Here is a 24410-nt window from a genome sequence, read left to right as displayed (position 1 = left end):
AAAATGGAACACACCAGCAGTGTGTGAGGAGACCTGAAAGTGGCACATGGCAGAGTGTGGCGATGGAGACAACCCACCGACTGTTTTGCTCGCTGCCAAGCTGCCACCCTCTTCTCCTGATGATGCGGAAGCAATAGCCTGATGACGACGAGGCTGCCAAGTGCGATCAGCCTCATCATCATCAATTAGGGTCTCCGCCTCACTACTAGCCCCCTCGGCTGCGTGTGGGTCAGGAGACAGACCTGTCTCTAGACCGGCTACCGAGCCACTCTCCTCGCCACTACTTCTTCGCCTGGCTGCTGAAGAGGCGGATGTCTCCCCCCGTTCCTGACCGCCCTCTGTTAGCTCTTCCTCACTGTACTGGATGACACCGGGAGCACTGGCCTCTGGCTGCGAATAGTGCTGCCTCGACCCCTTCCTCTGCTGCCACGTCTGCTCGCTCCTAAAACATTGCCTCCTCTGCCACTCCTCTGCATGTTGTCTGACATACTCTTTAATTCAACGATTCTGTGTCCCTGAGTAACAATTCTGTGTCTGTCCCTGAGTAACAATTCTGTGTCCCTGAGTAACGTTTCTGTGGCCCTAAGTAACGTTTCTGTGGCCCTAAGTAACGTTTCTGTGGCCCTAAGTAACGATTCTGTGGCCCTCAGTAACAATTCTGTGTCCCTCAGTAACAATTCTGTGTCCCTGAGTAACAATTCTGTGTCTGTCCCTGAGTAAGAATTCTGTGTCTGTCCCTGATTAACAATTCTGTGTCCCTGAGTAATGTTTCTGTGGCCCTAAGTAACAGTTCTGTGGCCCTCAGTAACAATTCTGTGTCCCTCAGTAACAATTCTGTGTCTGTCCCTGAGTAACAATTCTGTGTCTGTCCCTGAGTAACAATTCTGTGTCCCTCAGTAACAATTCTGTGTCCCTCAGTAACAATTCTGTGTCCCTCAGTAACAATTCTGTGTCTGTCCCTGAGTAACAATTCTGTGTCTGTCCCTGAGTAACAATTCTGTGTCCCTGAGTAACGTTTCTGTGGCCCTAAGTAACAGTTCTGTGGCCCTCAGTAACAGTTCTGTGTCCCTCAGTAACAATTCTGTGTCCCTCAGTAACAATTCTGTGTCCCTCAGTAACAATTCTGTGTCCCTGAGTAACAATTCTGTGTCCCTGAGTAACAATTCTGTGTCCCTCAGTAACAATTCTGTGTCCCTCAGTAACAATTCTGTGTCCCTCAGTAACAATTCTGTGTCCCTGAGTAACAATTCTGTGTCCCTCAGTAACAATTCTGTGTCCCTCAGTAACAATTCTGTGTCCCTCAGTAACAATTCTGTGTCCCTGAGTAACAATTCTGTGTCTGTCCCTGAGTAAGAATTCTGTGTCTGTCCCTGAGTAACAATTCTGTGGCCCTAAGTAACGTTTCTGTGGCCCTCAGTAACAAATCTGTGTCCCTCAGTAACAATTCTGTGTCTGTCCCTAAGTAACGGTTCTGTGGCCCTAAGTAACGGTTCTGTGGCCCTCAGTAACAATTCTGTGTCCCTCAATAACAATTCTGTGTCTGTCCCTAAGTAACAATTCTGTGGCCCTAAGTAACGTTTCTGTGGCCCTAAGTAACGGTTCTGTGGCCCTCAGTAACAATTCTGTGTCTGTCCCTAAGTAACAATTCTGTGGCCCTAAGTAACGATTCTGTGGCCCTCAGTAACAATTCTGTGGCCCTCAGTAACAATTCTGTGTCTGTCCCTAAGTAACGTTTCTGTGGCCCTAAGTAACGTTTCTGTGGCCCTAAGTAACGGTTCTGTGGCCCTCAGTAACGATTCTGTGTCCCTCAATAACAATTCTGTGTCTGTCCCTAAGTAACAATTCTGTGGCCCTAAGTAACGTTTCTGTGGCCCTAAGTAACGATTCTGTGGCCCTCAGTAACAAATCTGTGTCCCTCAGTAACAATTCTGTGTCTGTCCCTAAGTAACAATTCTGTGGCCCTAAGTAACGATTCTGTGGCCCTCAGTAACAAATCTGTGTCCCTCAGTAACAATTCTGTGTCTGTCCCTAAGTAACAATTCTGTGGCCCTAAGTAACGTTTCTGTGGCCCTAAGTAACGATTCTGTGGCCCTCAGTAACAATTCTGTATCCCTCAGTAACAATTCTGTCTGTCCCTGAGTAACAATTCTGTGTCCCTAAGTAACGTTTCTGTGGCCCTAAGTAAACGTTTCTGTGGCCCTAAGTAACGATTCTGTGGCCCTAACTAACGTTTCTCTGTCCCTAAGTAACGTTTCTGTGTCCCTAACTCTCTCCCTGCATACAGCCAGGTCTGCCTCTGTTGAATGACTGGAGGCAAATGGAGAATTCTAAAATGGCCGCTATTTATAGCTCGACCATTACACTGTGCTGGCTGGCTGGCTGCTGATTGGCTAATGCGATCACATGTCATGAATGAATGCATTATGGGTCAGCGCGCCTTGTCTGCGCGCCTTCCCAGACATCCCCGCTCCGTCGCCGCACATGTCGCCGCCATTTTAGGAAAAATTTCGATTCGCGCATCCGAAGTCTGCTTATTTTTGGATTCGACGCAAATCGAAATTTTCCTAATATTTGAAACGAATTCCACTTCACCTACTTCGATTCGCTCATCTCTAATGGTATTAATAGGATTTAAAGGAACACTCCAGCCAATGTTGAAAATCAAACCTTAAGCCTGCTTGCTTGACTGTAATTTAGTTATGTGGGAACTTTCATACACTCTTGCTGCAGAAAAAAAATTTCAGTGTGTAAGTTTTCTCCCAGCCCCTGCTGCAGAAATATGAATGTGATTTGTGCTAAGGGAAGGAAAAAAAAATTGGGATTAGCTAGTGTCATCTTCAGGAACGGTTTGACGTTAGTCATTGACATTTGATATTAGTCCTTAAAGTGATTCTAAAGGCTGAAGGTTTTTTACCTTCACACATTCTATGTATAAAGGTAATAAACTTTCAGTGTGCAGCTCCTCCCTAATACTTATCTCAGCCCAATCCCGATCTAGCGATGTGCATGAGAGCAGTGGCTCTTCTGGGTATCTCTCTCCTCATTGGCTGAGACACAGCAGTGGGAACCTTTGACTCCTGCTGCTGTCAATCACAGTCAGTGAGGAGGAAGCGTGAATGAGCCGCTCTTTGTGTGTCTTATAGACGGAAGTGAGCACGCACAAGTGCCCCCAGAGCAAGCAGCTTAGCTTTTTTTTTTTTTTTATTGCCAAACAGCACTTTTATTTTGTGGGATTGCACTGCAACTACAAGCCAATGCAGTTTGGTCCCAATCTCAATGGGGGAGTCTGAAAGGGGAAGCCATTTAAAAATGCTGTAAAGCAAAGTATTGCATGTGCAGCATGTGTATGTGGTTGGAAGGGGGAAGCAGTAAAACCACGGCTCTGGTGCTTATTTTTACCACCCTTTGGCTTCCCATGTGAAAGAATCCCTGTAAACAGTAGAAAATGTTCCAGCTTCATAAACAAGCCTACTTTTATAGTTCTGCCTATTTAAGGAGAAGTGATTGTCAAACCTCTGTTTTAAATTTATAAAGTGGTGTGAGTCAGTAAGAACAAGCTTCTAACGCAGCATAATTTAGAAGTGATAATTAATGGAAGTTTTGTTACAAAACCAAATTTTAAAGAACAATAGTTCATTTTCCTTTTTTAAAAATTATTATTTTAAAGTAATTAATGCTCTGTATCTTTTGTATCTGTATAAGCAATGTATAGTATTATTGTGCCTACTTATTTTGCAGGTCAACTGGAAAAGAGTTTGCTTTAAAAATCATTGACAAAGCAAAGTGCTGTGGAAAGGTATCTCACTTTAACATTAGTCCTTTTTTTGTACTGTTTATTTAGTTATATTGGCCATACAGTGCTAGTGAGGGCTGCATTAATAATATGTGCAAAAGGGACAGTTCCTTTGGCTGCTGTTAAAGTATCTCCTGTACATCTAGCCCTCTAACAACACTTAACCTAACCTTCAAAATGAGTGAACGTTGTGACAAAAGCACCAGCATGCAAATATAAAATTACGTATGTGTTGAAACACCAGAGAAAGCCAACTCTGCTGTGAAAGGATATGTACACTATTGGAGTTTAATAACATGCCAATTATGCTACTGGTGTGGATTATCATTTATAGAGGTAACAGCTGCCAGGCAGTCTAGTCGTCCTTGGGGACGATAGAGCGTGCACTGACCTGTAGAGAGAGAGTGTATGTTGGCATTGGAAAATTTCCCCTCTATTACCGGGGACAACCCAAAATTGGGGTTTTCTTTTACCTTCACTTTCAATGATAATGGTGAACAGGACAAATGGAGAGCATGAATCTCCCTAAAGGGGGCACAGACAGTACTAAAAACTGACAAGCGCTCTAATGCCTCTGCACTCTTTCCAAACCGAAATAAAAAGTTTTGAATTTAGTTATACTTTAAGTTGGAAAAACAATACTTCTCACCGTTAAATTGGTACCTGTACAAATACCCTGCTTTGTGGATGTCTTCTCCTAGAGACATCGAAGTGTATCTAAAGCCAACTAAAGGGGAAAGTTTACTATGGGGATGCTTGTATCTAAAGCCAACTAAAGGGGAAAATTTACTATAGAGATACTTGCTCCAGGGACAACTTTTTAAGAGAGACTTTCCCTTACTGTGGAGTGAGCTTCTCATACTTATTGTATTTTGAAAAGGAAAATCTTATCAATTAGACCAAGACGGCAAAAAGAAAAAAGGCAAACTATTTCCTTAATCAAAAACTTGAAATCTACTTTAATGAACGCATATGACTAAAGTCATCCAAACTGTGGGGCAGAAAAGTGGTTTAGTAGTTAACACTTCTGCCTTGTAGCACTGGATTCCTGTGACATCACCACTCCATCTTGTCCACAGAACACTTTACATTAATTGAAAAAATGCAAAACATTCTTTGAATGGTAGTGATCCCAACTGGTTACTAAGTGGAAAGGCAGCTGCTTGGCATGCAACTTGGAAGATCATGGCAATCACTTTAATGGCTCAGTCTACTACAGTGATTTACAACTTACACACAGACCTATCAAGTATCACATATCCATACTTACATTGGCCCATTGTATGATCATTGGAGTTCAGCTTTAAACTAATCCTTAACATTAATTGACCTACATTTTGCTCCATACTTACCTTGTAATGCACCAGAAGCCTCTGTGGCAGTGGTATGTAGGTCCTGTACTAAAGGAATGCTTCTCTGAGATCCCGGCACCAGAATACCCTGCTTTGATAATCTGCATAGAGTTGGAAGCGTTCAACACTGCTCTTGAACTTTGCAGATAGGCTGTAGTCAGAGTAAATTTTTCATCATGTAACTCTATTCCATACAGGCTGACTTGCTCCTTTATGTAATAGTACCCATTTGCATATCTACAATAAGTGCTGTTTTCTTGGTGATAGGTTTCCTTCAGTTGGTTAATTTGACATTTCAGCCACTCTTGGGGAGTACATGACTCTGTTTATCTGCTTTTTAAGATAGATAACCATAGGGCCTGATTTAACAATGGATATTGACATATACTGTTGCATTTATGCATCTACGGTAGGTAACAGGCTGAACTTAAACATAATTGCTATGTGCATGGAGACCTGTACTTTTGCTGCCTTTTTAGACCTTACCTTCTGTTCACATCAAGCCTGACTTTGAAATCGTGCGACTTACAGTGAAGTTGGGGGACCCGCCGATTTCAGGTGCAATTTGCAAGATATCTGATACAGATGTCTGCAAATCTCACCAAAAGTAGTGCATGTACTACTTTTGAAATCAGTGCGGCTCTGACCAAATTGGAACCACACCGATATTACCAATTTCGGACAACAGGGTGCGACTTGGCATGCAATTTGCAAGTCGCAGGGCATGCAGATCGCATGCCAATTCGCATCCAGTATGAACCAGTGTTTAGAGCTCATTGTGCAAGCTTTTGGAGCTGCTTCTTTGTTTAGCACAAGCATCTTTTATAGTGATTCTTGCCAAATTATTATTTTTAGTTTATTAAAAATCTTCACTTTCATATTGTTTAATTTGATTTGTCTGTATATAAGGCAAAAACATTATAGAACATCAGTATTTTGTTGTTTAAATAAACTATACACATAGGGATAGAAATATACAGTTAAAACATGAGTGTACACATCACCAGAAAAGTAAGCGGTCACGTTTGCTGGGTGCAAGAAAATCCACATGGTAAAGCAAACCAGCAACAAAAGCATGCTAAAGCAATTTCTTCCTATTTCTTTACATTTCCCTTTAGTTTATCAAAACCATAGCTTTCTACTGTAACCAACAGTCTGTTATGAAGGAAAGAGCCACATTGGGACCTTCAGCAGAAAATCCCACCACATGTTCTATGGTTTGAGTAAGCAATGTATTTAGCGCAAAATGTGTTGCCTTTCTTTGTTTCTGCTATACCTGTGATGCGATTTTGATATATAAATAAAGATACATTTGCAAGAAAAAGTATGTGAACCCCTTGGGATTACATGGAGTTTTGCATGAATTGGGCATAAAATGTGCTCTGAATATCATCTAAGTCACAACAATAGAAGAACACAGTCTGCTGAACATAATACTACACAAACATTAGATATTGCCATGGTTTAATTGCACATAACATGTAAACATTCACAGTGCAGGGAGGAAAAAGTATGTGAACATTTGGACTTAATAACTGGTTGACCCTCCTTTTGGCAGCAATAACCTCAACTAAACGTTTCCTGTAGTTGCAGATCAGACCTGCACAACGATCTGGAGTAATTTTGGACCACTCCTCTTCACAAAACTGTTTCAGTGTAGCAATATTCTTGGGATGTCTGGTGTGATTCGCTCTCTTAAGGTCATGCCACAGCATTTCAATCGGGTTGAGGTCAGGACTCTTACTGGGCCACTCCAGAAGGCATATTCTGTGCTGTTGCAGCCATTGTTTTGTTGAATTACTTGTATGCTTTGGGTCATTGTCCTGTTGCATCACCCATCCTCTGAGGAGCTTCAGTTGGCGGACAGATGGTTGTACGTTTTCCTGCAAAATGTCTTGATAAACTCTGGAATTCATTTTCCCATCAATGACAACAATCTGTCCAGCCCCTGAAGCAGCAAAGCAGCCCCAAACCATGATGCTCCCTCCGCCATGTTTTACAGTGGGGATGAGGTTTTGATGTTGGTGTCAGGAATGGACTTGCCAATAGTGGTGGGACTCACCTGCCTTGTGGGCTGCAGTACCAGGGCTGGCCAGCGGGTGCTCTCAACAACCAGAGGTTCACTTCGGCAATTAGCCATCACCTGGGGCTGATTGCAGGTGTATTTAAGGGATGGCCAGACCTGCAGTCTGTGCCTTGGTGTGTGTTTTTGCATGGGCCCCTGTACCTTGTAACCTGCATTCCTGTTCCTGTTTCTGCCTGACTTGTTGCCGACCCTGCCTGATCCTGACCTCTGCTGACTTCTCCTGTTTGATCCCTGGCTTGTGACCCTGACCATTCTCTCCGCCTGCTCCTCCTGTACCTACCTGCCCGATAGTTATCGACCCGGCTTGCCTGACTACGTTGTGCTCTATATGTGTATGTACCTGTGTATCTATACCAGTTTAGGTTTGGGTTTGTTTCACCTTGTTGTATGTATTTGTGTTAGCTTGGGGTTTGGTGCACTGCGTTTATGTTTGTATTGTTAGTCTTAATAAATTGTTTTGTTTATACCATATCTGGAGCCTGTGTTTCCCTGTGTCAGTACACACATCTCTGGTCACACCCGCATCCCTGACAGTTGGTGTGCTGTGCCTTTTTTTCTCCACACATACTGTTGTGTGTTCTTCCCAAACAACTCAATTTGGTTTCATCTGTCCACAGTATATTTTGCCAGTAGTGCTGTGGAACATCCAGGTGCTCTTTTGCAAACTTCAAACGTGCTGCAATATTCTTTTTGGACAGCAATGGCTTCCTCCGTGGTGTCCTCCCATGTACTCCATTATTGTTTAATGTTTTCCTTATTGTAGATGTGTCAACAAAAATGTTAGCATGTGCCAGAGATTTCTGTAGGTCTTTAGCTGACACTCTGGGATTCTTCTTTACCTCATGCAGCATTCTGCGCTGTGCTCTTGCAGTCATTTTTACAGGACGACCATGTCTAGGGAGAGTAGCAACAGTGCTAAATTTTCTCCATTTGTAGACAGTCTGTCTTACCATGGACACATGAACATCAAGGCTTTTGGAGATACTTTTGTAACCCTTTCAAGCTTCATGCAAGTCAACAATTCTTGATCGTAGGTCTTTTGAGAGCTCTTTTCTGCGAGGCATGGTTCACATCAGACAGTGCTTCTTGAAACCAGTAAACCCAAAACAGGTGTGTGTTTTTTAAGGGCAGGACAGCTGTCAGCAACACAGCCAATATCATCACACTGATTGGAGTCAAGGTTGGCTCACTCCTGGCTCCAATTAGCTCTGGGAGAAGTCATTAAGCTAGGGCCTCACATACTTTTTCCTCCCTGCACTGTGAATGTTTACATGTTATGTGCAATTAAACCATGGCAACATCTAATGTTTGTGTAGTATTATGTTCAGCATACTGTGTTCTTCTATTGTTGTGACTTAGATGACGTTCAGAGCACATTTTATGCCCAATTCATGCAAAACTCCACGTAATCCCAAGGGGTTCACATACTTTTTCTTGCAACTGTAAGTGCAGCAAATTTCAGACTTTTTGTTTCCACATGTGCTGTGTAGTAAAGCAGAGCTGATTAGATTTTTTAAATTGTAAATTTTTATTAATGGCCAATGCCCAATTTGTAAACAGAACAGAGTTACAACAATAACACTATATGCATAAATGTTGCAATGAAAAGAATCTATCATTGGCATAGAAGAAAACAAAATCAGGAAACATATGAACTTAAGTGAACAGCATGTTAGCCTGCATAATTCAAAAACATGAATCAGCGTAAACCTGCACATCATTAGATTACATTATTTGTCAAAAGCATATTGCTTGAAAAAGTGTCTGTACTATATAAGAGGATGGAGGAGAGGGGGGGAGAAAGGAAGCTTACCAAAGGGAGAATGGTCCCATGGCCCCCAAATAGAGTGAAAATGACCTGACTATTCACCAACTAGAGCTGTAAGGTATTCCATTTCCCTGATTTCAGAGATCACTCTTAAAAGGTGATTTTACGTGGGGACATCTGCTAATTTCCAAAATCATGGTATCGCCCTTCGAGCGGTCAGAATATGTGCTCCCAACCTTTTAGATTGTTTGGGGATACCCCTAAAGGGTAGGCCCAAAAGATAATGCAACGGGTCTAGGGACAGGACAACATTGAGTACTTGTTCCAATACCGTTCGAACCATGGGCCAATAACCCGCAATCTGTGGACAAAGCCAAAAAATGTGCGCCAATGTACCTACTCCTCCCATGCATCTCCAGCACTTATCAGACAGATTTGGGTTAATTGTACGGAGCACTACAGGGGTCTTATACCAATGTATCAATACTTTATATAAGTTTTCTTTATATACAACACAGCGAGACGTCTTAGCAGCAGAATCCCAAATCACCTGCCAACATTTCAAAGAAATTGAACATTGGAGTTCATCCTCCCCTGATTAGTTTTTTCATGTGTTATCCAATCAGGATTTCCAATCCTGTGTTATCCAATCCTGTGTTATCCAATCCTGTGTTATCCAATCCTGTGTTATCCAATCCTGTGTTATCCAATCAGGAATATTTTTTAGAATTGCATTGCTGGAACAGATCTCAAGTAAAAGGGATTATTTCACATTTAATAGATTAGCTAGGAAATGGAAATTATACACGTATACAAGTAAGACACCTGACAAATGTCCCTGTGACTTGTCATTTACTGCACATTGGCTATGCTGATCATGTAACGGTGTGATGATCAGGTGGAACCCTCATATTGTCTGTGTTGAGTCTGAATCCTGAGCATTCCTTACCCTAGGTTCACACCTAAGCGTTTTTCGCAGCGTTTTGCAGAAACGCACTACAGTCCATTTAACATGATTTTCTATGGAACACGTTCACATCTCTGTGTTTTCACCTGGTGCATTTTTTGGAAAAAGCCAGGGACTTTTTTTGAATGCAAAAAGTTGCATTTTTGGTTCTATAGACTTCAATGGAAACGCTGCAGAAAAGCATGTAGTGCATTTTTGCAGCATTTTTTATGCGTTTTGCTATGTTTTTTATGCATTTTTGATGCTTTTTTTTATTTTAAATCTGCCTAGTAACAAGAAAAAAACGTGAATTTTCACACAGCTCATTTCTGTTTAGTTTTTTTTTTATCTGCAAATGGTTGGATAATAAAGTGAATACTCAGTTTATTATGTGAAGATTCCCAACCTCTTTTAGTAAATCAGCTCAGGGGTCATTTACAAGAGCTCTGACATAAGTCAAAATTTCAGATTTCTAAATATGGGATAATCAGCCATATTTAGAAATATCTGGCAATCAAGTACTCCTGCTTGTGAGTAGAGGTAGAAGGGACTCTGAATACTCTACTTCACAATGTCCTTTCTAAAAGCCAACATCTCTTAGGTCTGGTTTCACTAATGCGATTTCAGATGTAACTTGAGTCGCACAGAATCACATGACAAATTGTTTTCAATTGTGTAGGATCACATCAATGCAACTCAGTACAGAGCGATTTTGGAAAAGGTTTCTGTACTACTTTGGTGCTATTTTGGCCCCATAGAATATAAGCACATTATCAAAGTTGCATCCAAGGTGCACTACATAATTGAACTAAGCTTGGATCAAAATCATATCGCAGCAGTGTGAACCTAGCCTAAGGGCTCATTCACACTAAGTGTCGGACTGTGTGGCTCAATGCAGGCCCCCAGCAAATACAAGGTGAATCCACTATTTCCAGTAGGCTCAATGTTAAGGAAAGAAGAATGTTTTTGAAGATTAATGCATTTTTGGCCCTGCTCTGAACAAAAACCCACACATCAGTGCAACATGTTAATAAATGCACAATAAAACAAGGCATTAACAAAATGCATGTCACCCAGGAAGATACTTGTGAGATGTAGAATAACTACTTAAATAATATGAGCTGCTCTTGCCAGTTAGTGCTTAACCATATGTTTGTCACATTCTGTTAATTTTTTTACTATGTCATAAGTTTGCAACCTTTATGTAAATGAAAATCACTCATATGCCGTGTGCTTTATATTGTAGAATCTGCTTCAATAAAAACATAATCTTAAAAACAATGCATGTCAACTCCCGTTAAATTAAAAGCATTTAACACATGCCAACACTACACGCTACATGCAGTAACATGAAATAAATACAGCTATAGTATACCGCTTCCCACGAGTAGGTGGATTTGCTAAGCACTACAAAAGTTAGAGCACAGGTTAGGAAGTCTGCCTATTGCCTAATGAGAGTTGCTAGTCATAGCATGCACCTCTGTTTACCACCATTTTTCATAGAGTTAGTAAATTGGACAGACCACTTTAATCCCTTAAGCCTTAAGGGCAGCGCAGTGGCTAAATGGTTAGCACTTCCATCTAGCAGTACTAGGGTTGTTGGTTCAAATCCCAACCACAGCACCACCAGCCTGGAGTTTACATGTTCTCCCTGTGCCTGTGTGTGTTTCCTCTGGGTACTCTGGTTTCCTCCCATATTCCAATGACATGCTGATAGGTTAGTTGGATCCTCTCTAAATTAGCTCTAGTATATATGTATGAATGTAAGTCAGGGACTTTAGGTTGTACACCCCTTGAGGGTTAGGGACTGATTTGCAAAATATATATATACAGTTGCAAGAAAAAGTATGTGAACCCCTTGGGATTACGTGGAGTTTTGCATGAATTGGGCATAAAATGTGCTCTGAACGTCATCTAAGTCACAACAATAGAAGAACACAGTCTGCTGAACATAATACTACACAAACATTAGATGTTGCCATGGTTTAATTGCACATAACATGTAAACATTCACAGTGCAGGGAGGAAAAAGTATGTGAACCTTTGGGCTTAATAACTGGTTGACCCTCCTTTGGCAGCAATAACCTCAACCAAACATTTCCTGTAGTTGCAGATCAGACCTGCACAACGATCTGGAGTAATTTTGGACCACTCCTCTTCACAAAACTGTTTCAGTGTAGCAATATTCTTGGGAAGTCTGGTGTGAATCACTCTCTTCAGGTCATGCCACAGCATTTCAATCAGGTTGAGGTCAGGACTCTGACTGGGCCACTCCAGAAGGCGTATTCTGTGCTGTTGCAGCCATTGTTTTGTTGAATTACTTGTATGCTTTGGGTCATTGTCCTGTTGCATCACCCATCCTCTGCGGAGCTTCAGTTAGCGGACAGATGGTCGTACGTTTTCCTGCAAAATGTCTTGATAAACTCTGGAATTCATTTTCCCATCAATGACAACAATCCGTCCAGGCCCTGATGCAGCAAAGCAGCCCCAAACCATGATGCTCCCTCCGCCATGTTTTACAGTGGGGATGAGGTTTTGATGTTGGTGTGCTGTGCCTTTTTTTCTCCACACATAGTGTTGTGTGTTCTTCCCAAACAACTTAATCTTGGTTTCATCTGTCCACAGTATATTTTGCCAGTAGTGCTGTGGAACATTCAGGTGCTCTTTTGCAAACTTCAAACGTGCTGCAATATTCTTTTTGGACAGCCATGGCTTCCTCCGTGGTGTCCTCCCATGTACTCCATTCTTGTTTAATGTTTTCCTTATTGTAGATGTGTCAACAAAAATGGTAGCATGTGCCAGAGATTTCTGTAGGTCTTTAGCTGACACTCTGGGATTCTTCTTCACCTCGTGCAGCATTCTGCACTGTGCTCTTGCAGTCATTTTTACAGGATGACCACGCCTAGGCAGAGTAGCAACAGTGCTAAACTTTCTCCATTTGTAGACAGTCTGTCTTACCGTGGACACATGAACATCAAGGCTTTTGGAGATACTTTTGTAACCCTTTCAAGCTTCATGCAAGTCAACAATTCTTGATCGTAGGTCTTTTGAGAGCTCTTTTCTGCGAGGCATGGTTCACATCAGACAGTGCTTCTTGAAACCAGTAAACTCAAAACAGGTGTGTGTTTTTTAAGGGCAGGACAGCTGTCAGCAACACATCCAATATCATCACACTGATTGGAGTCAAGGTTGGCTCACTCCTGGCTCCAATTAGCTCTGGGAGAAGTCATTAAGCTAGGGCCTCACATACTTTTTCCTCCCTGCACTGTGAATGTTTACATGTTATGTGCAATTAAACCATGGCAACATCTAATGTTTGTGTAGTATTATGTTCAGCAGACTGTGTTCTTCTATTGCTGTGACTTAGATGACGTTCAGAGCACATTTTATGCCCAATTCATGCAAAACTCCACGTAATCCCAAGGGGTTCACATACTTTTTCTCGCAACTGTATATATATATATATATATGTGTGTGCTGCATGAATTAATGGCACTGTATAAGTACCTGTAATAAATAATTGTGTGGTCTGTAGTGGTACAACACCACCAGAGCTATTTAGGCAGGACCTTGCATCTGACACTCAGTATGTCCAGAAGCCAAACTAGCTCAAGGCTGCATGGAATGTGCCTGGAAGTTGAGGAATTATTGTTCTGCTTCAAGACACACTGCATAGAGCTCTGATATGTCTGCAGAATGCCTGATTTTCTGTGTGTCACCCTACAATTCTATAGCAGAGTATTACAGTACTACTATATCATTTACCCCTTTATTGTAGCAAATAATTAATGATTCAATATTTGCTGTAATAAAGGAGTACACAATAACATTTAAGTAAGAAAATCTCCTTTAACCCTAGGGTCATAGTTGTGCCGTTTCCCTGAAGCTGTGTTGCTTGTACACAGCAGTCCATTCATTTGAATGGCTTGCTGTGTCCATTGAAAACTTTTTAGAAAACGTGGCCGCAGGGAAACTGCATAGTGCAATCTGGTTCTCAGTGTGTGGAGATGCCATTAGGATTACCCCATGCATCTCCTGAACAGCAGTACATTTTTCTGCAGTGGAGGTTGTGGCTGTGGGAACAGGTGCGGTCCCACAACAGGAACAGGTGTGGTCCCACAGCAGCAACCACCTGCACAAGTGTGAACCCTCACTAAAGCAGGTGTCTCTTATTTGTTGCCTTTTAGCTAGAGCTATACCCCATCTGGTAGACTGAACTGCGGCCATGGATCCACCCACTGCCCTACGCTGTCAATCACAGACAAAGCAGATCCAATGGGGAACTTGTCTCTCACAGTTCCCCCATCAGGCTTCGCCCACTGTCAGTTCAGTGTGATGTGCCTCATTGGTTGTTAGTACATGGGTGGCCTTCATCCTAGAAACCAATACAAACATTTTATTAAAGTAATGAACACACAACACCCTCTCCCGCCCATACACCATCTTTGAGTTGGACATAATTACCGCCAGTTTGCTTGTCTCTGAAGCAGCCATAGTGACAGATTCTAACAGTGGCAGTAGTAAATACTACCTGAATCTAGTACATGTGTCCGTACCTGTACTTAAGCTGGTGCAAGGCTTTTTTGAATTAAGCACAGGCCATATTAAAGATGCTATACAGCCAGAAAAGTCATGTTACTACTTTATTGAATTCCCCTGTCTATCTGCAAGCTGAATAACCACTTTGCCTCTCTCACCTGTTCACCTCCTCTGTTTACAGTTCTGCTATGGGCAGGGGCGTCCCTAGGGTTGGTGTCACCCAGTTGGTGACACCCCCTCCGACGATCCCCGCAGAATAGATCAGATCTGCGAATTGAGCATAATGGATCGGACTCCGATCCATTATGTTCCCCAATCCACATATCCGATACATCCTGCGGGGATCATCGGCTTGCTATACAACTTACCTTTCCGTGGAATGGGTCCGGTGTCACCCCGTGCGGTAGGTGTCACTCGGTGCAGTGTGCACCCCCCGCACCTGCCTCGGGATGCCACTGGTTATGGGCCTGTTTGTTTGACCGTAACTTTGTCATTACTTAAGATAACAAAGTAACACACACACATATATATATATATATATATATATATATATATATATATATATATATATATATATATATATATAATTTTTTTTTTTTTTTTTAAGGGCAAGGCTTTCTTTTTGTGATACTGTGTTACAACAATTATTTTTTTTGCAACCCTTAGATAATAAAACTAAACTAAACAAAAAGCACCTTTGCCTTGTTTAAGCAGTGCTAGCTTAAAATAAATAGTATTACTGCGGATAGAAAGTGCATATTTTCTGTGATTTGTCCTGTTTAAAATGACACTAAAGTTATGATTCTGGTGCAATGCATTGCAAAGTTATTTACAAATTAAAGTGTGTACTTTTTTTTACATTTTTTTTTTTAAATGTGAAACATAGAAATATACACTATATTGCCAAATCATTGGATTCAGGTGTTCCAATCACCTTCATGTGTATAAAAGCAGACACCTAGGCAAGCAGACTACTTCTACAAATATTTGTGAAAGAATGGGTTGCTCTCAGGAGCTCAGTGAATCAAGCGCGGTACCGTGATAGATTGCCACCTGTGCAATAAGTCCATCCGTAAAATTTCCTTTCTACTAAATATTCCATAGCCAACTGTTAGTGGTATTATAACAAAGTGGAAGCAACTGGGAACAAAAGCAACTTGGCCACAAAGTGGTAGGCCGCGTAAAAAGGCAGAGCGGGGTCAGCGCCAGCGCATACTGAAGCGCACAGTGAGCAGAAGTCGCCAACTGTCTGCAGCATCAATAGCTAAAGACCTCCAAACTTCATGTGGCCTTCAGATTAGCACAACAGTGCGTAGAGACCTTCATGGAATGGGTTTCCATGATCGAGCAGCTTCATCCAGCCTTACATCACCAAGTGCAATGCAAATGCGTTGGATGCAGTGGTGTAAAGCACGCCACCACTGGACTCTAGAGCAGTGTAGACATCTCTGGAGTGACAAATCACGCTTCGATGTCTGGCAATCCGATGGACGTGTCTGGGTTTGGTGGTTGCCAGGAAAACGGTACTTGCCTGACTGCATTGTGCCAGTTTGTGTAAAGTTTATTAGAGGGGGGATTATGGTGTGATGTTGTTTTTCAGGCGTTGGGATTGGCCCCTTGGTGCCAATGAAGAGAACCCTTAAGGCATCGGCATACCAAGACATTTTGGACAATTTAATTTCCAACTTTGTGGGAACAGTTTGGAGATGGCCCCTTCCTGTTCCAACATGACTGCTCACCAGTGCACAAAGCAAGGTCCATGAAGACATGGATGAGAGAGTTTGGGGTGGAGGAACTTGACTGGCCTGTACAGAGTCCTGACCTTACCCCAATAGAACACCTTTGGGATGATTTAGAGCAGAGACTGCGAGCCAGGCCTTCTCGTCCGACATCAGTGCCTGACCTCACAAATGCACTTCTGGAAGAATGGTCAAACATTCCCATAGACACACTCCTAAACCTTGTGGGCAGCCTTCCCAGAAGAGTTGAAGCTGGTATAACTGCAAAAGGTGGGACAACTCAATATTGCACCCTATGGACTAAGACTGGGATTCCATTCATGTTCATGTGCATGTAAAGGCAGGCGTCCCAATACTTTTGGGAATATAGTGTATCTGATCTGATCTATGAGATCTTTTATATTTTCACAGAATTGTGACTGAAACTTGTTTTATTGTTTCTTCCATATTCTGTTCTCTGATATTTCTGACACACTGATAAGCAATGATGTGAATGTAGGAAGAAGTGTATGAAATGTGGTTCAATATGTGTCATCTCTAAACAGGAACATCTGATTGAGAATGAGGTGTCAATACTGCGCCAGGTTAAACATCCCAATATTATTATGCTCATAGAAGAGATGGACACGACAACAGAACTTTATCTGGTGATGGAATTAGTCAAGGTAAGAGGATTGTTCCAATTTCATTAATCATGTTTGAACATTCTGTGGAGACTGTAATAAGATTAGAGGATAGTAAATTGGATGCCAGAGTATATCCAATAATGGATTTTTTATATATCCCAATAAGAGCACATTTGTTTAAACATTGCTCAGATTAAGTCTGAGCATTGCGAAACATAAACAATTTCAGCATATTTGATTGCAGTCCTTGAGGTAACATAATCAATTTGTTGGACCACAAGTAATACCTGTGGAATACAGCATTAGATATCTATTTAGCTGTTCTAGAAATGTTTGGCCTATAGCCCAATATTCTCAGCAGGACTTAATTTTTTTTTTCCTTTAATTGCCTTTTAAGATAAAAACATGTACCAACTTTAGTATGTTGTGTTATTATTATCAGTGCAGCTTGAACAGTGCCCATCAGTGCTGCCTATCATTACCAATCAGTGCCCAGCAGTGCTGCCAGTCAGTGCTGCCAGTCTGTGCCCATCAGTGCCACCTATCAGTGCCATTCAATGCTGCCTATTAGTGCCCATCAGTGCCACCTATTAGTACCGATCAGTGCTGCCGATCAGTGCCCATCACTGCCACCTCTCAGTGCCCATCACTGCCACATATGAGTGCAGCCTCATCAGTGCCTCCTCATCAATGCCCACCAGTGCCGCCTTATCAATGCAGCCTATTCGTGCTGCCTATCAGTGCTACCTATCAGTGTCCATCAGTGCAGCCTCATCAGCGCACATCAGTGAAGAACAAAAATTACCTCTTTGCAAAATTGTTTAATAGAAACTACGAAAATGTTTGTTTTCTGCAAAATCTTCTTTTGTTTAGCAAACAATAAAAACCCCAGTGGTGAATAAATATCACCGAATGAAAGCTCTATTTGTGTGAAAAAAAATGACAAACATTTTCACATGGGTGCAGTGTTGCATGACCGGGCAATTGTCATTCAAAGTGCAACAGTGCTGAAAGCTGAAAAATTGACCTGAGGGGTGGGAAGGGGGTAAAAGTGCCTGGTAGGCAAATGGTTAAATAGATTTGTGGTTTATATGGGAATATACTGAAAAAGTGTGACAATGTCTAATGTCCCTTCCTCAAAATTGAGTTTGCACATAATAGCGTATGCATTACCATTAATGTTTTATTTTAAGATATATGTTTTTCCTGTTCCTAGGGCGGGGACTTGTTTGATGCAATCACATCTTCCACAAAGTATACAGAGCGGGATGCCAGTGCAATGGTATACAACCTTGCTAGTGCGATGAAGTATCTTCACGGCCTTAATATAGTTCACCGGGATATCAAGCCTGAAAATCTCTTAGTAAGTGGCAAGTGATATATTCTGGCCTATAGTAACAACATGGTGCTTAGTATAAAGCTGTGACATCTTTATCCCCTATATGTGTCACTGTAAATAAACAAATATGAAATAAGTGCAATTTAAAAAAAAATATATATATATATACTGTATATGTGTAATTATACTTACCATTGTAAATATGTAAATGTATATAAATGTAATATATGGCACAGTATACATAGTGCAGTGCAGGGGTGGACTGACAACTCATGGAGCCCCTGGGCAATAGGAGATCATGGGGCCCCTGTGTCTTTGCCCAAACTCAAAAAAGCCTATGAAAAAGGTACCAGGGGCATCTCATGGGGCCCCCTACTGACCCCGGGCAGTGCCCGAGTTTCCAAATGGTCAGTCCGCCACTGGTGCAGTGGTATATGGTGTGTCATTACATTGATAGCAGTCAGCAGACAAGCGTTCCATTACATTTGTGATGGTAAGTGAAAAAGTGCCCTGTTACATTGCTGGCATTTAGTGAGTAGTATGGCAGTCAGTTGGGCAGTGCATAGTTGCAGTGGTGGTCAGTAGAGAAGGGTGTGTGCAAGTGGTGGTCAGTGCAGTGGTTCCAGTCACAGCGGAGAAGTATTCTGTGTGTGCCGCTTTATTGGCAGTAAGTGTAGGGTGTAAGTGTGTGAGTGCGCAGTGGCGGTCCATGGAGAAGTGCGCAGGTCTGGTTGGTAGCTGAAATAATGCACAAGTGCAGTGGACAAGTTCATAGGTATAGTATTGGCCATTAAAGAAATGCACAGATACAGTCAGTAGAAAGGTGTGTGGGTGCAGTGGCAGTCAGTGGAGAGGTATTGGGGTGCAGTGAAGGAAAATTTCCCCAGCAGAACAAAAGATAACCTGACAAAGATTTTATCCATTCTCTACTCTTTCCCAAACTAACAAAAAATTTTGGCTGTACACACACACTTAACCACTTCCTGACCATGCTATAGCTGAAAGACGGCTACAGCGCAGTTGTCCAGTTCTGTGAGGGCGTCCATGGACGTCTTCCCCAAACCCTCCTCCTGTGTGCCCCCTGGGGTGCTCATTGGATGCGATCTGTAACCATTGTATCCTTTGGACACAGCTGATCACAGATTGCGGTAAAGGGCCAATCACAGTGGCCTCATCAGTGCCCATCAGTGCAACCTCGTAAGTGGCCATCCGTGCAGCCTCATGAGTGCCCATCAGTGTAGCCTCATCAGCACACATCATTGAAGAAGAAAAATTACTTATTTGTAAAATTTTATAACAGAAACTAAGAATTTTTTTTTTCAAAATTTGCAGTCTTTTTTTTATTTAGCAAAAAAAACCCCAGTGGTGATTAAATACCACCAAAAAAAAGCTCTATCTGTCTCAAAAAAACTACGAAAACTTTTTTTTTTCTTCTTTTGTTTAGCAAAAAATAAAAACTTCAGTTGTGAATAAATATCACCTAAAGAAAGCTATATTTGTGTGAAAAAAAAGAAAATTTCACATGGGTAAGTGTTGCATGATCGCACAATTGTCATTCAAAGTGCGACAGTGCTGAAAGTTGAAAATTGGCCTGTGCAGGAAATGAGTAAAAGTGCCCAGTATTGAAATGGTTAATTATGAACCCAAATCCTAAATCTAATCCCAAATTTTGACATAGGCTTTAATCGAACCCCTAGCCCTTCCCTAATCTCTGACATTACTCTCGGTTTCTGCGCAAGCCATATTCGAATACTGACAACTGATAACTATGACACAAATTCTACCTACTATTCTACTACCAATAATACAACTGTGCTGAAAATTCCATATGTCTAAACAAAGCTTTTCCACACTGTATGAACAACGAAAACCATGAAATATACAAAATTGTTGGTGACAATATATATATATATATATATAGACAGGTTATATATAGTGTTTTTATTTCCTTTGTTCCGTTGTGCTTCTTTTCAAGCTGAGAATTACCATCTGTATTAGTCATACAGAAAATCCTCCGCATGAACTGAACACCGTAACCTCCCTATCCTGAACAAGAGCAGCAGGGTAGAATGATTGTAATGGGAAAAGCGAAGGCACTTGATGAAAAAAGTCAGATTAATGAGGTGGTATAATTATTGCACTATGTGGCCTAGCAGTTCAATACTGAAAGTACAAAAGGCATTTACTATATTCTGGGCCATGCTGAACTAATCACAACTAATGGTGAAATGTAGCATGTTGAGGTTGGACAATATAGTTATATTGGCTTTTCAGTAAATCACTGGTGTGCTGCGCTCTGCACATTTACTGTACAGTAACACAGGCTGCTGGAGGAGGATTTAGATATGGAAATCTTTGAGCAAGTTTGATGTTTTCCAGTCTTTGCGTGACTGGACCCTAGATGTTTGATAAGCTTTGGCTGTGTTTAAGTACTGAACTAAAGTGACAGTCTGTAAGAAGATAACTGGTTCTAAATTCCATTTCAGAATGGATTATTTTGAGAACAAGCTTGAATTGATACCACATGATTGGCATTTTAGGGGATATAATCAGGATTTTCTGAGCATCATTTTAATGAAACTAAGCTGTCCAGCAGTGATCCTTTGAGGTAGTCCTCTTATGAGAATCTTCTAATCGTCTCTCTGAAAGAAATTAAATAGTTATAATGTTGGTAATCGGTTTTCTGTCTTATACTTACGTACAGACCTGATTAATTTAAACACATGAAAAAGAATACAAGCACGTGAGCATGGAATGCTTATTTTTAGTTCAAATTTAATACAAACTTTCTCAAGTAAGTAGACTGTAATACAAAACTTCTATACACCTCAAAGCTTCTAATTCACTTCCTGGTCATCTGTCGCCTTGACTACTGCAACTCCTTTACATAGGCTGTCCCCTGTTCAGTCCATCATGAATACTGCTGCCAGACTCATCCACCTTATCAATTGTTCAGTGCTGGCTACCCCTCTCTGTCAATCCTTCCACTGGCTCCCACTCGCCCAACGAATAAAATTCAAAATACTAACAACAACTTACAAAGCCATCCACAACTCTGCCCCCAGCTACATTACTAACCTAGTCTCAAAATACCAACCATATTATTATACAGGATTTATATAGCGCCAACAGTTTGCTCAGCGCTTTACAAAATGAAGGTGGCCATTACAGTCACAATACAATTTGGTACAAGAGGAAACAGAGGGCCCTGCTTGTTAGAGCTTACAATCTAGGAGGAAGGGTTGAGTGATACAAAAGGTAATAGCTGTCGGGGGGATAAGCTGATGGAGGAAATAAATGGTGGTTTTCTAGGTAGAAGCAGGATAGACTTCTTTAAAGAGAGAGGTTTTCAGGGATCGTCTAAAGGTGGATAAATTAGGAGACAGCCGGACAGATTGGGGTAGAGAATTCCATAGGATGGGAGAAGCTCGTGAGAAGTCCTGGAGGCAAGCATGGGAGGAAGTGACACGGGAACTAGAGAGCAGAAGGTCTTGGGAGGATTGAAGAGAGCGGTTTGGTTGATATTTTGAGACCAGGTTGATGATGTAGCGGGGGGCAGAGTTGTGGATGGCTTTGTAAGTTGTTAGTATTTTGAATTTTATTCATTGAGCTAGTGAAAGCCAGTAGAGGGATTGGCAGAGAGGGGTAGCAGACACTGAACGGTTGGTAAGGTGGATGAGCCTGGCGGCAGTATTCATGATGGACTGGAGGGGGGATAGCCTATGTAAAGGTAAGCCAATGAGGGAGTTGCAGTAGTCGAGTCGAGAGATTACCAGGGAGTGAATAAGGAGCTTTGTGGTATTATTGGTTAAAAAACGGCATATTCTGGAGATGTTGCGGAGGTTGAGGTTGAGTTCTGTTTGATCTCCTGCTCTCTAGTCCCCTTGTCATTTCCTCCCATGCTCAACTCCAGGACTTCTCCTGAGCTTCTCCTATCCTGTGGCATTCCCTACCCCAATCTGTCCAACTGTCTCCTACTCTGTCTTCTATCCTGCCCCTATCTAACAACGGTACTTTTATTTTCTCTATCTGCTTATTCCCCACAGTTATTACCTTTTGTATCACTTGACCCTCCCTTTTATATTGTAGGTTCTAATGAGCAGGGCCCTCCTATTCCTCCTTTATTGAATTGTATTGTAACTGTACTGTCTGCCATCATGTTGTAAAGCGCTGCGCAAACTGTTGGCACTGTATAAATCCTGTATTATAAAAACAATATACACTAGTGCTGAAGTTATCAATGCTGGTAATTATAGCCAATCTTTTATTATAGAAACTCTATTTTTGACAGAATTTTATAAAGACAGCTGGCAACTGACTCAGCCTCTCAGTGAACCACTGAGAGCCTGAGCCAACCATCCCCTCCACAGCCCAGAGCTCCAGTGGGGCAGAGCAGAAAGCTGGTCACTGACAGTCAGGGCTCTCCGCTCAGAGCAGAGGGGAGAACTATGTGATCGCAGTGTTTGATTGCTCAGTTCTTTGTGCAGAGCCAGTGGGGGACATATGCAGCATCAGATCCATGCTGCATCCACCTAGGTATAAGTGTAAGTATAATGTTTTTTTTCCTAAAGCCCATACTTCTCTTTTAATGTCTTTAAAGTACAGGGAATTATATGTGAGGGGTTTGAAAAGTATATTGCAGTCCTGAATCCTGGCTGTGATGACATGACACCCAGGATGTTTATTTTCACACTACTGGTGCTAAGTCTAACTGAAAGGCACACACACGAATGTAAAATGAATATTTGAATGCAGCAAGATAAAATGGTAATGTTTTCTGTTTCAGGTTTGTGAATATCCTGATAAAACCAAATCTCTAAAACTTGGAGACTTTGGCTTGGCAACTGTAGTGGATGGTCCCCTGTACACTGTGTGTGGTACACCAACATATGTCGCTCCAGAAATAATTGCAGAAACCGGGTAAGATCTCTAACAGCATGAATGTTTTGTAATTGCTGAAAGGAGAATTGGTAATGAAACTCTCAGTTGATAATAAGCACTGGAATAAATGGAATTCTACTTTTGTTTGAGTTGCACATCATCACCAACATAAACCAGGTGTTGCTTTTTCCAATCTTCAGGTATGGATTGAAAGTTGACATATGGGCAGCTGGAGTTATCACGTATATCTTACTTTGTGGATTCCCACCTTTCCGCAGGTAACATCTTTTATATGAGAAAAAATCATGAAGCATTTTGACTTTGCGCTTTTGTATTATAACAGCAGGGAGGTGGGAAGACTTCCCCGCTGTCAGAATACACAGATCAGCACTGCAGCTATTGACTAATTTCAATCCATGTGCGACCAGGAAAAAAGAAAATTAAGCACTAAGCTGTTTACAGGGAGCACAACCTCCCAGCACAGTATTTTGGTCTTTCATCCAGGTGTTGCTGTAGGGCATCTACTTACTCAGTCCCTTTGGTCAGTAACCTGGTGATCCTGATACATGGCTGCTAGTGATGCTGGAACAACCTCATTACTGCTTCTTATACAACAAGCCTGATTTAAAAAATGTCAGTACTAAGATGAACTACAGTTACCAATCATCAGATTCAATGCTTCCCTGGAAGTGAGAATATGATTGGTGATGCATATGAAATGAAACTATGCAGCACTTTCTTTTTTTTTTTTTTTACATTCTTTATTTAAGAAAAGGAGTACATTACAGACACTCAACGGAAGGACAGGGTACAGGTCAAATTTGTTTAGGAAGAACAGAGTATCAATTGTACAGGTTATAAGTCATCTGTTGGTTAACACATCATAATGCAATTTGAACTTCCATATATGCCAAACGGTACAAGTAAAGAAATATAATCTCAGTGTTGTGGTGTCACCCAGTTTTTAGTCAGACAACAAGAAAAACCATGTCTAGAGGGATACCCCAACATAGCAGAGGAAATAGGTGCTGGGATCAAAGAGAATTATATAAAGAATAAGACATTTATGTGGTCACAGTCTGCTGCCTGGGGGGAATTGGTTTGTCAAGAGGAGGGGGGGGGGGGGGAAAGGGGGGGGGAAGAAACCAAACTGATTTGATGGAGGAGGATGTAATGGTGATAAGAAGGAATCCATTGATAAGGATCGACTATAAAAATATGGTTTAGGATACAGTCCCATGTGGCTCCCTTTACAACTCCGATACATGAATGATAGGCAAAAGAACTACTGTCCAAACAACAGAAAAGAATCAAGTACTCACAGCCATTGAATATATCTGG

The 24410-nt window shown here is 41.6% G+C and overlaps 1 protein-coding gene across 2 annotated transcripts in view; it reads left to right on the top strand.

Annotated features, from left to right (window-relative positions):
• The window catches only part of DCLK2 (doublecortin like kinase 2), a 148916-nt gene that overhangs the window by 99931 nt on the left and 24575 nt on the right, over positions 1-24410 (top strand). For both annotated transcript variants that reach the window (XM_089670470.1, XM_089670469.1), the window contains 5 exons: positions 3739-3796; positions 16769-16888; positions 18066-18212; positions 22975-23108; positions 23270-23347. In XM_089670470.1, the coding sequence (XP_089526596.1) occupies positions 3739-3796; positions 16769-16888; positions 18066-18212; positions 22975-23108; positions 23270-23347 (537 nt within the window). The remainder of the gene's footprint in view (positions 1-3738; positions 3797-16768; positions 16889-18065; positions 18213-22974; positions 23109-23269; positions 23348-24410) is intronic.

This window comes from Staurois parvus, unplaced genomic scaffold (genome assembly GCF_062004578.1).
Source record: "Staurois parvus isolate SC_StPar_1 unplaced genomic scaffold, SC_StPar_1.0 ptg000090l, whole genome shotgun sequence".
NCBI classification, from domain to species: domain Eukaryota; kingdom Metazoa; phylum Chordata; class Amphibia; order Anura; family Ranidae; genus Staurois; species Staurois parvus.
This window is presented reverse-complemented; position numbering and strand designations above follow the sequence as displayed.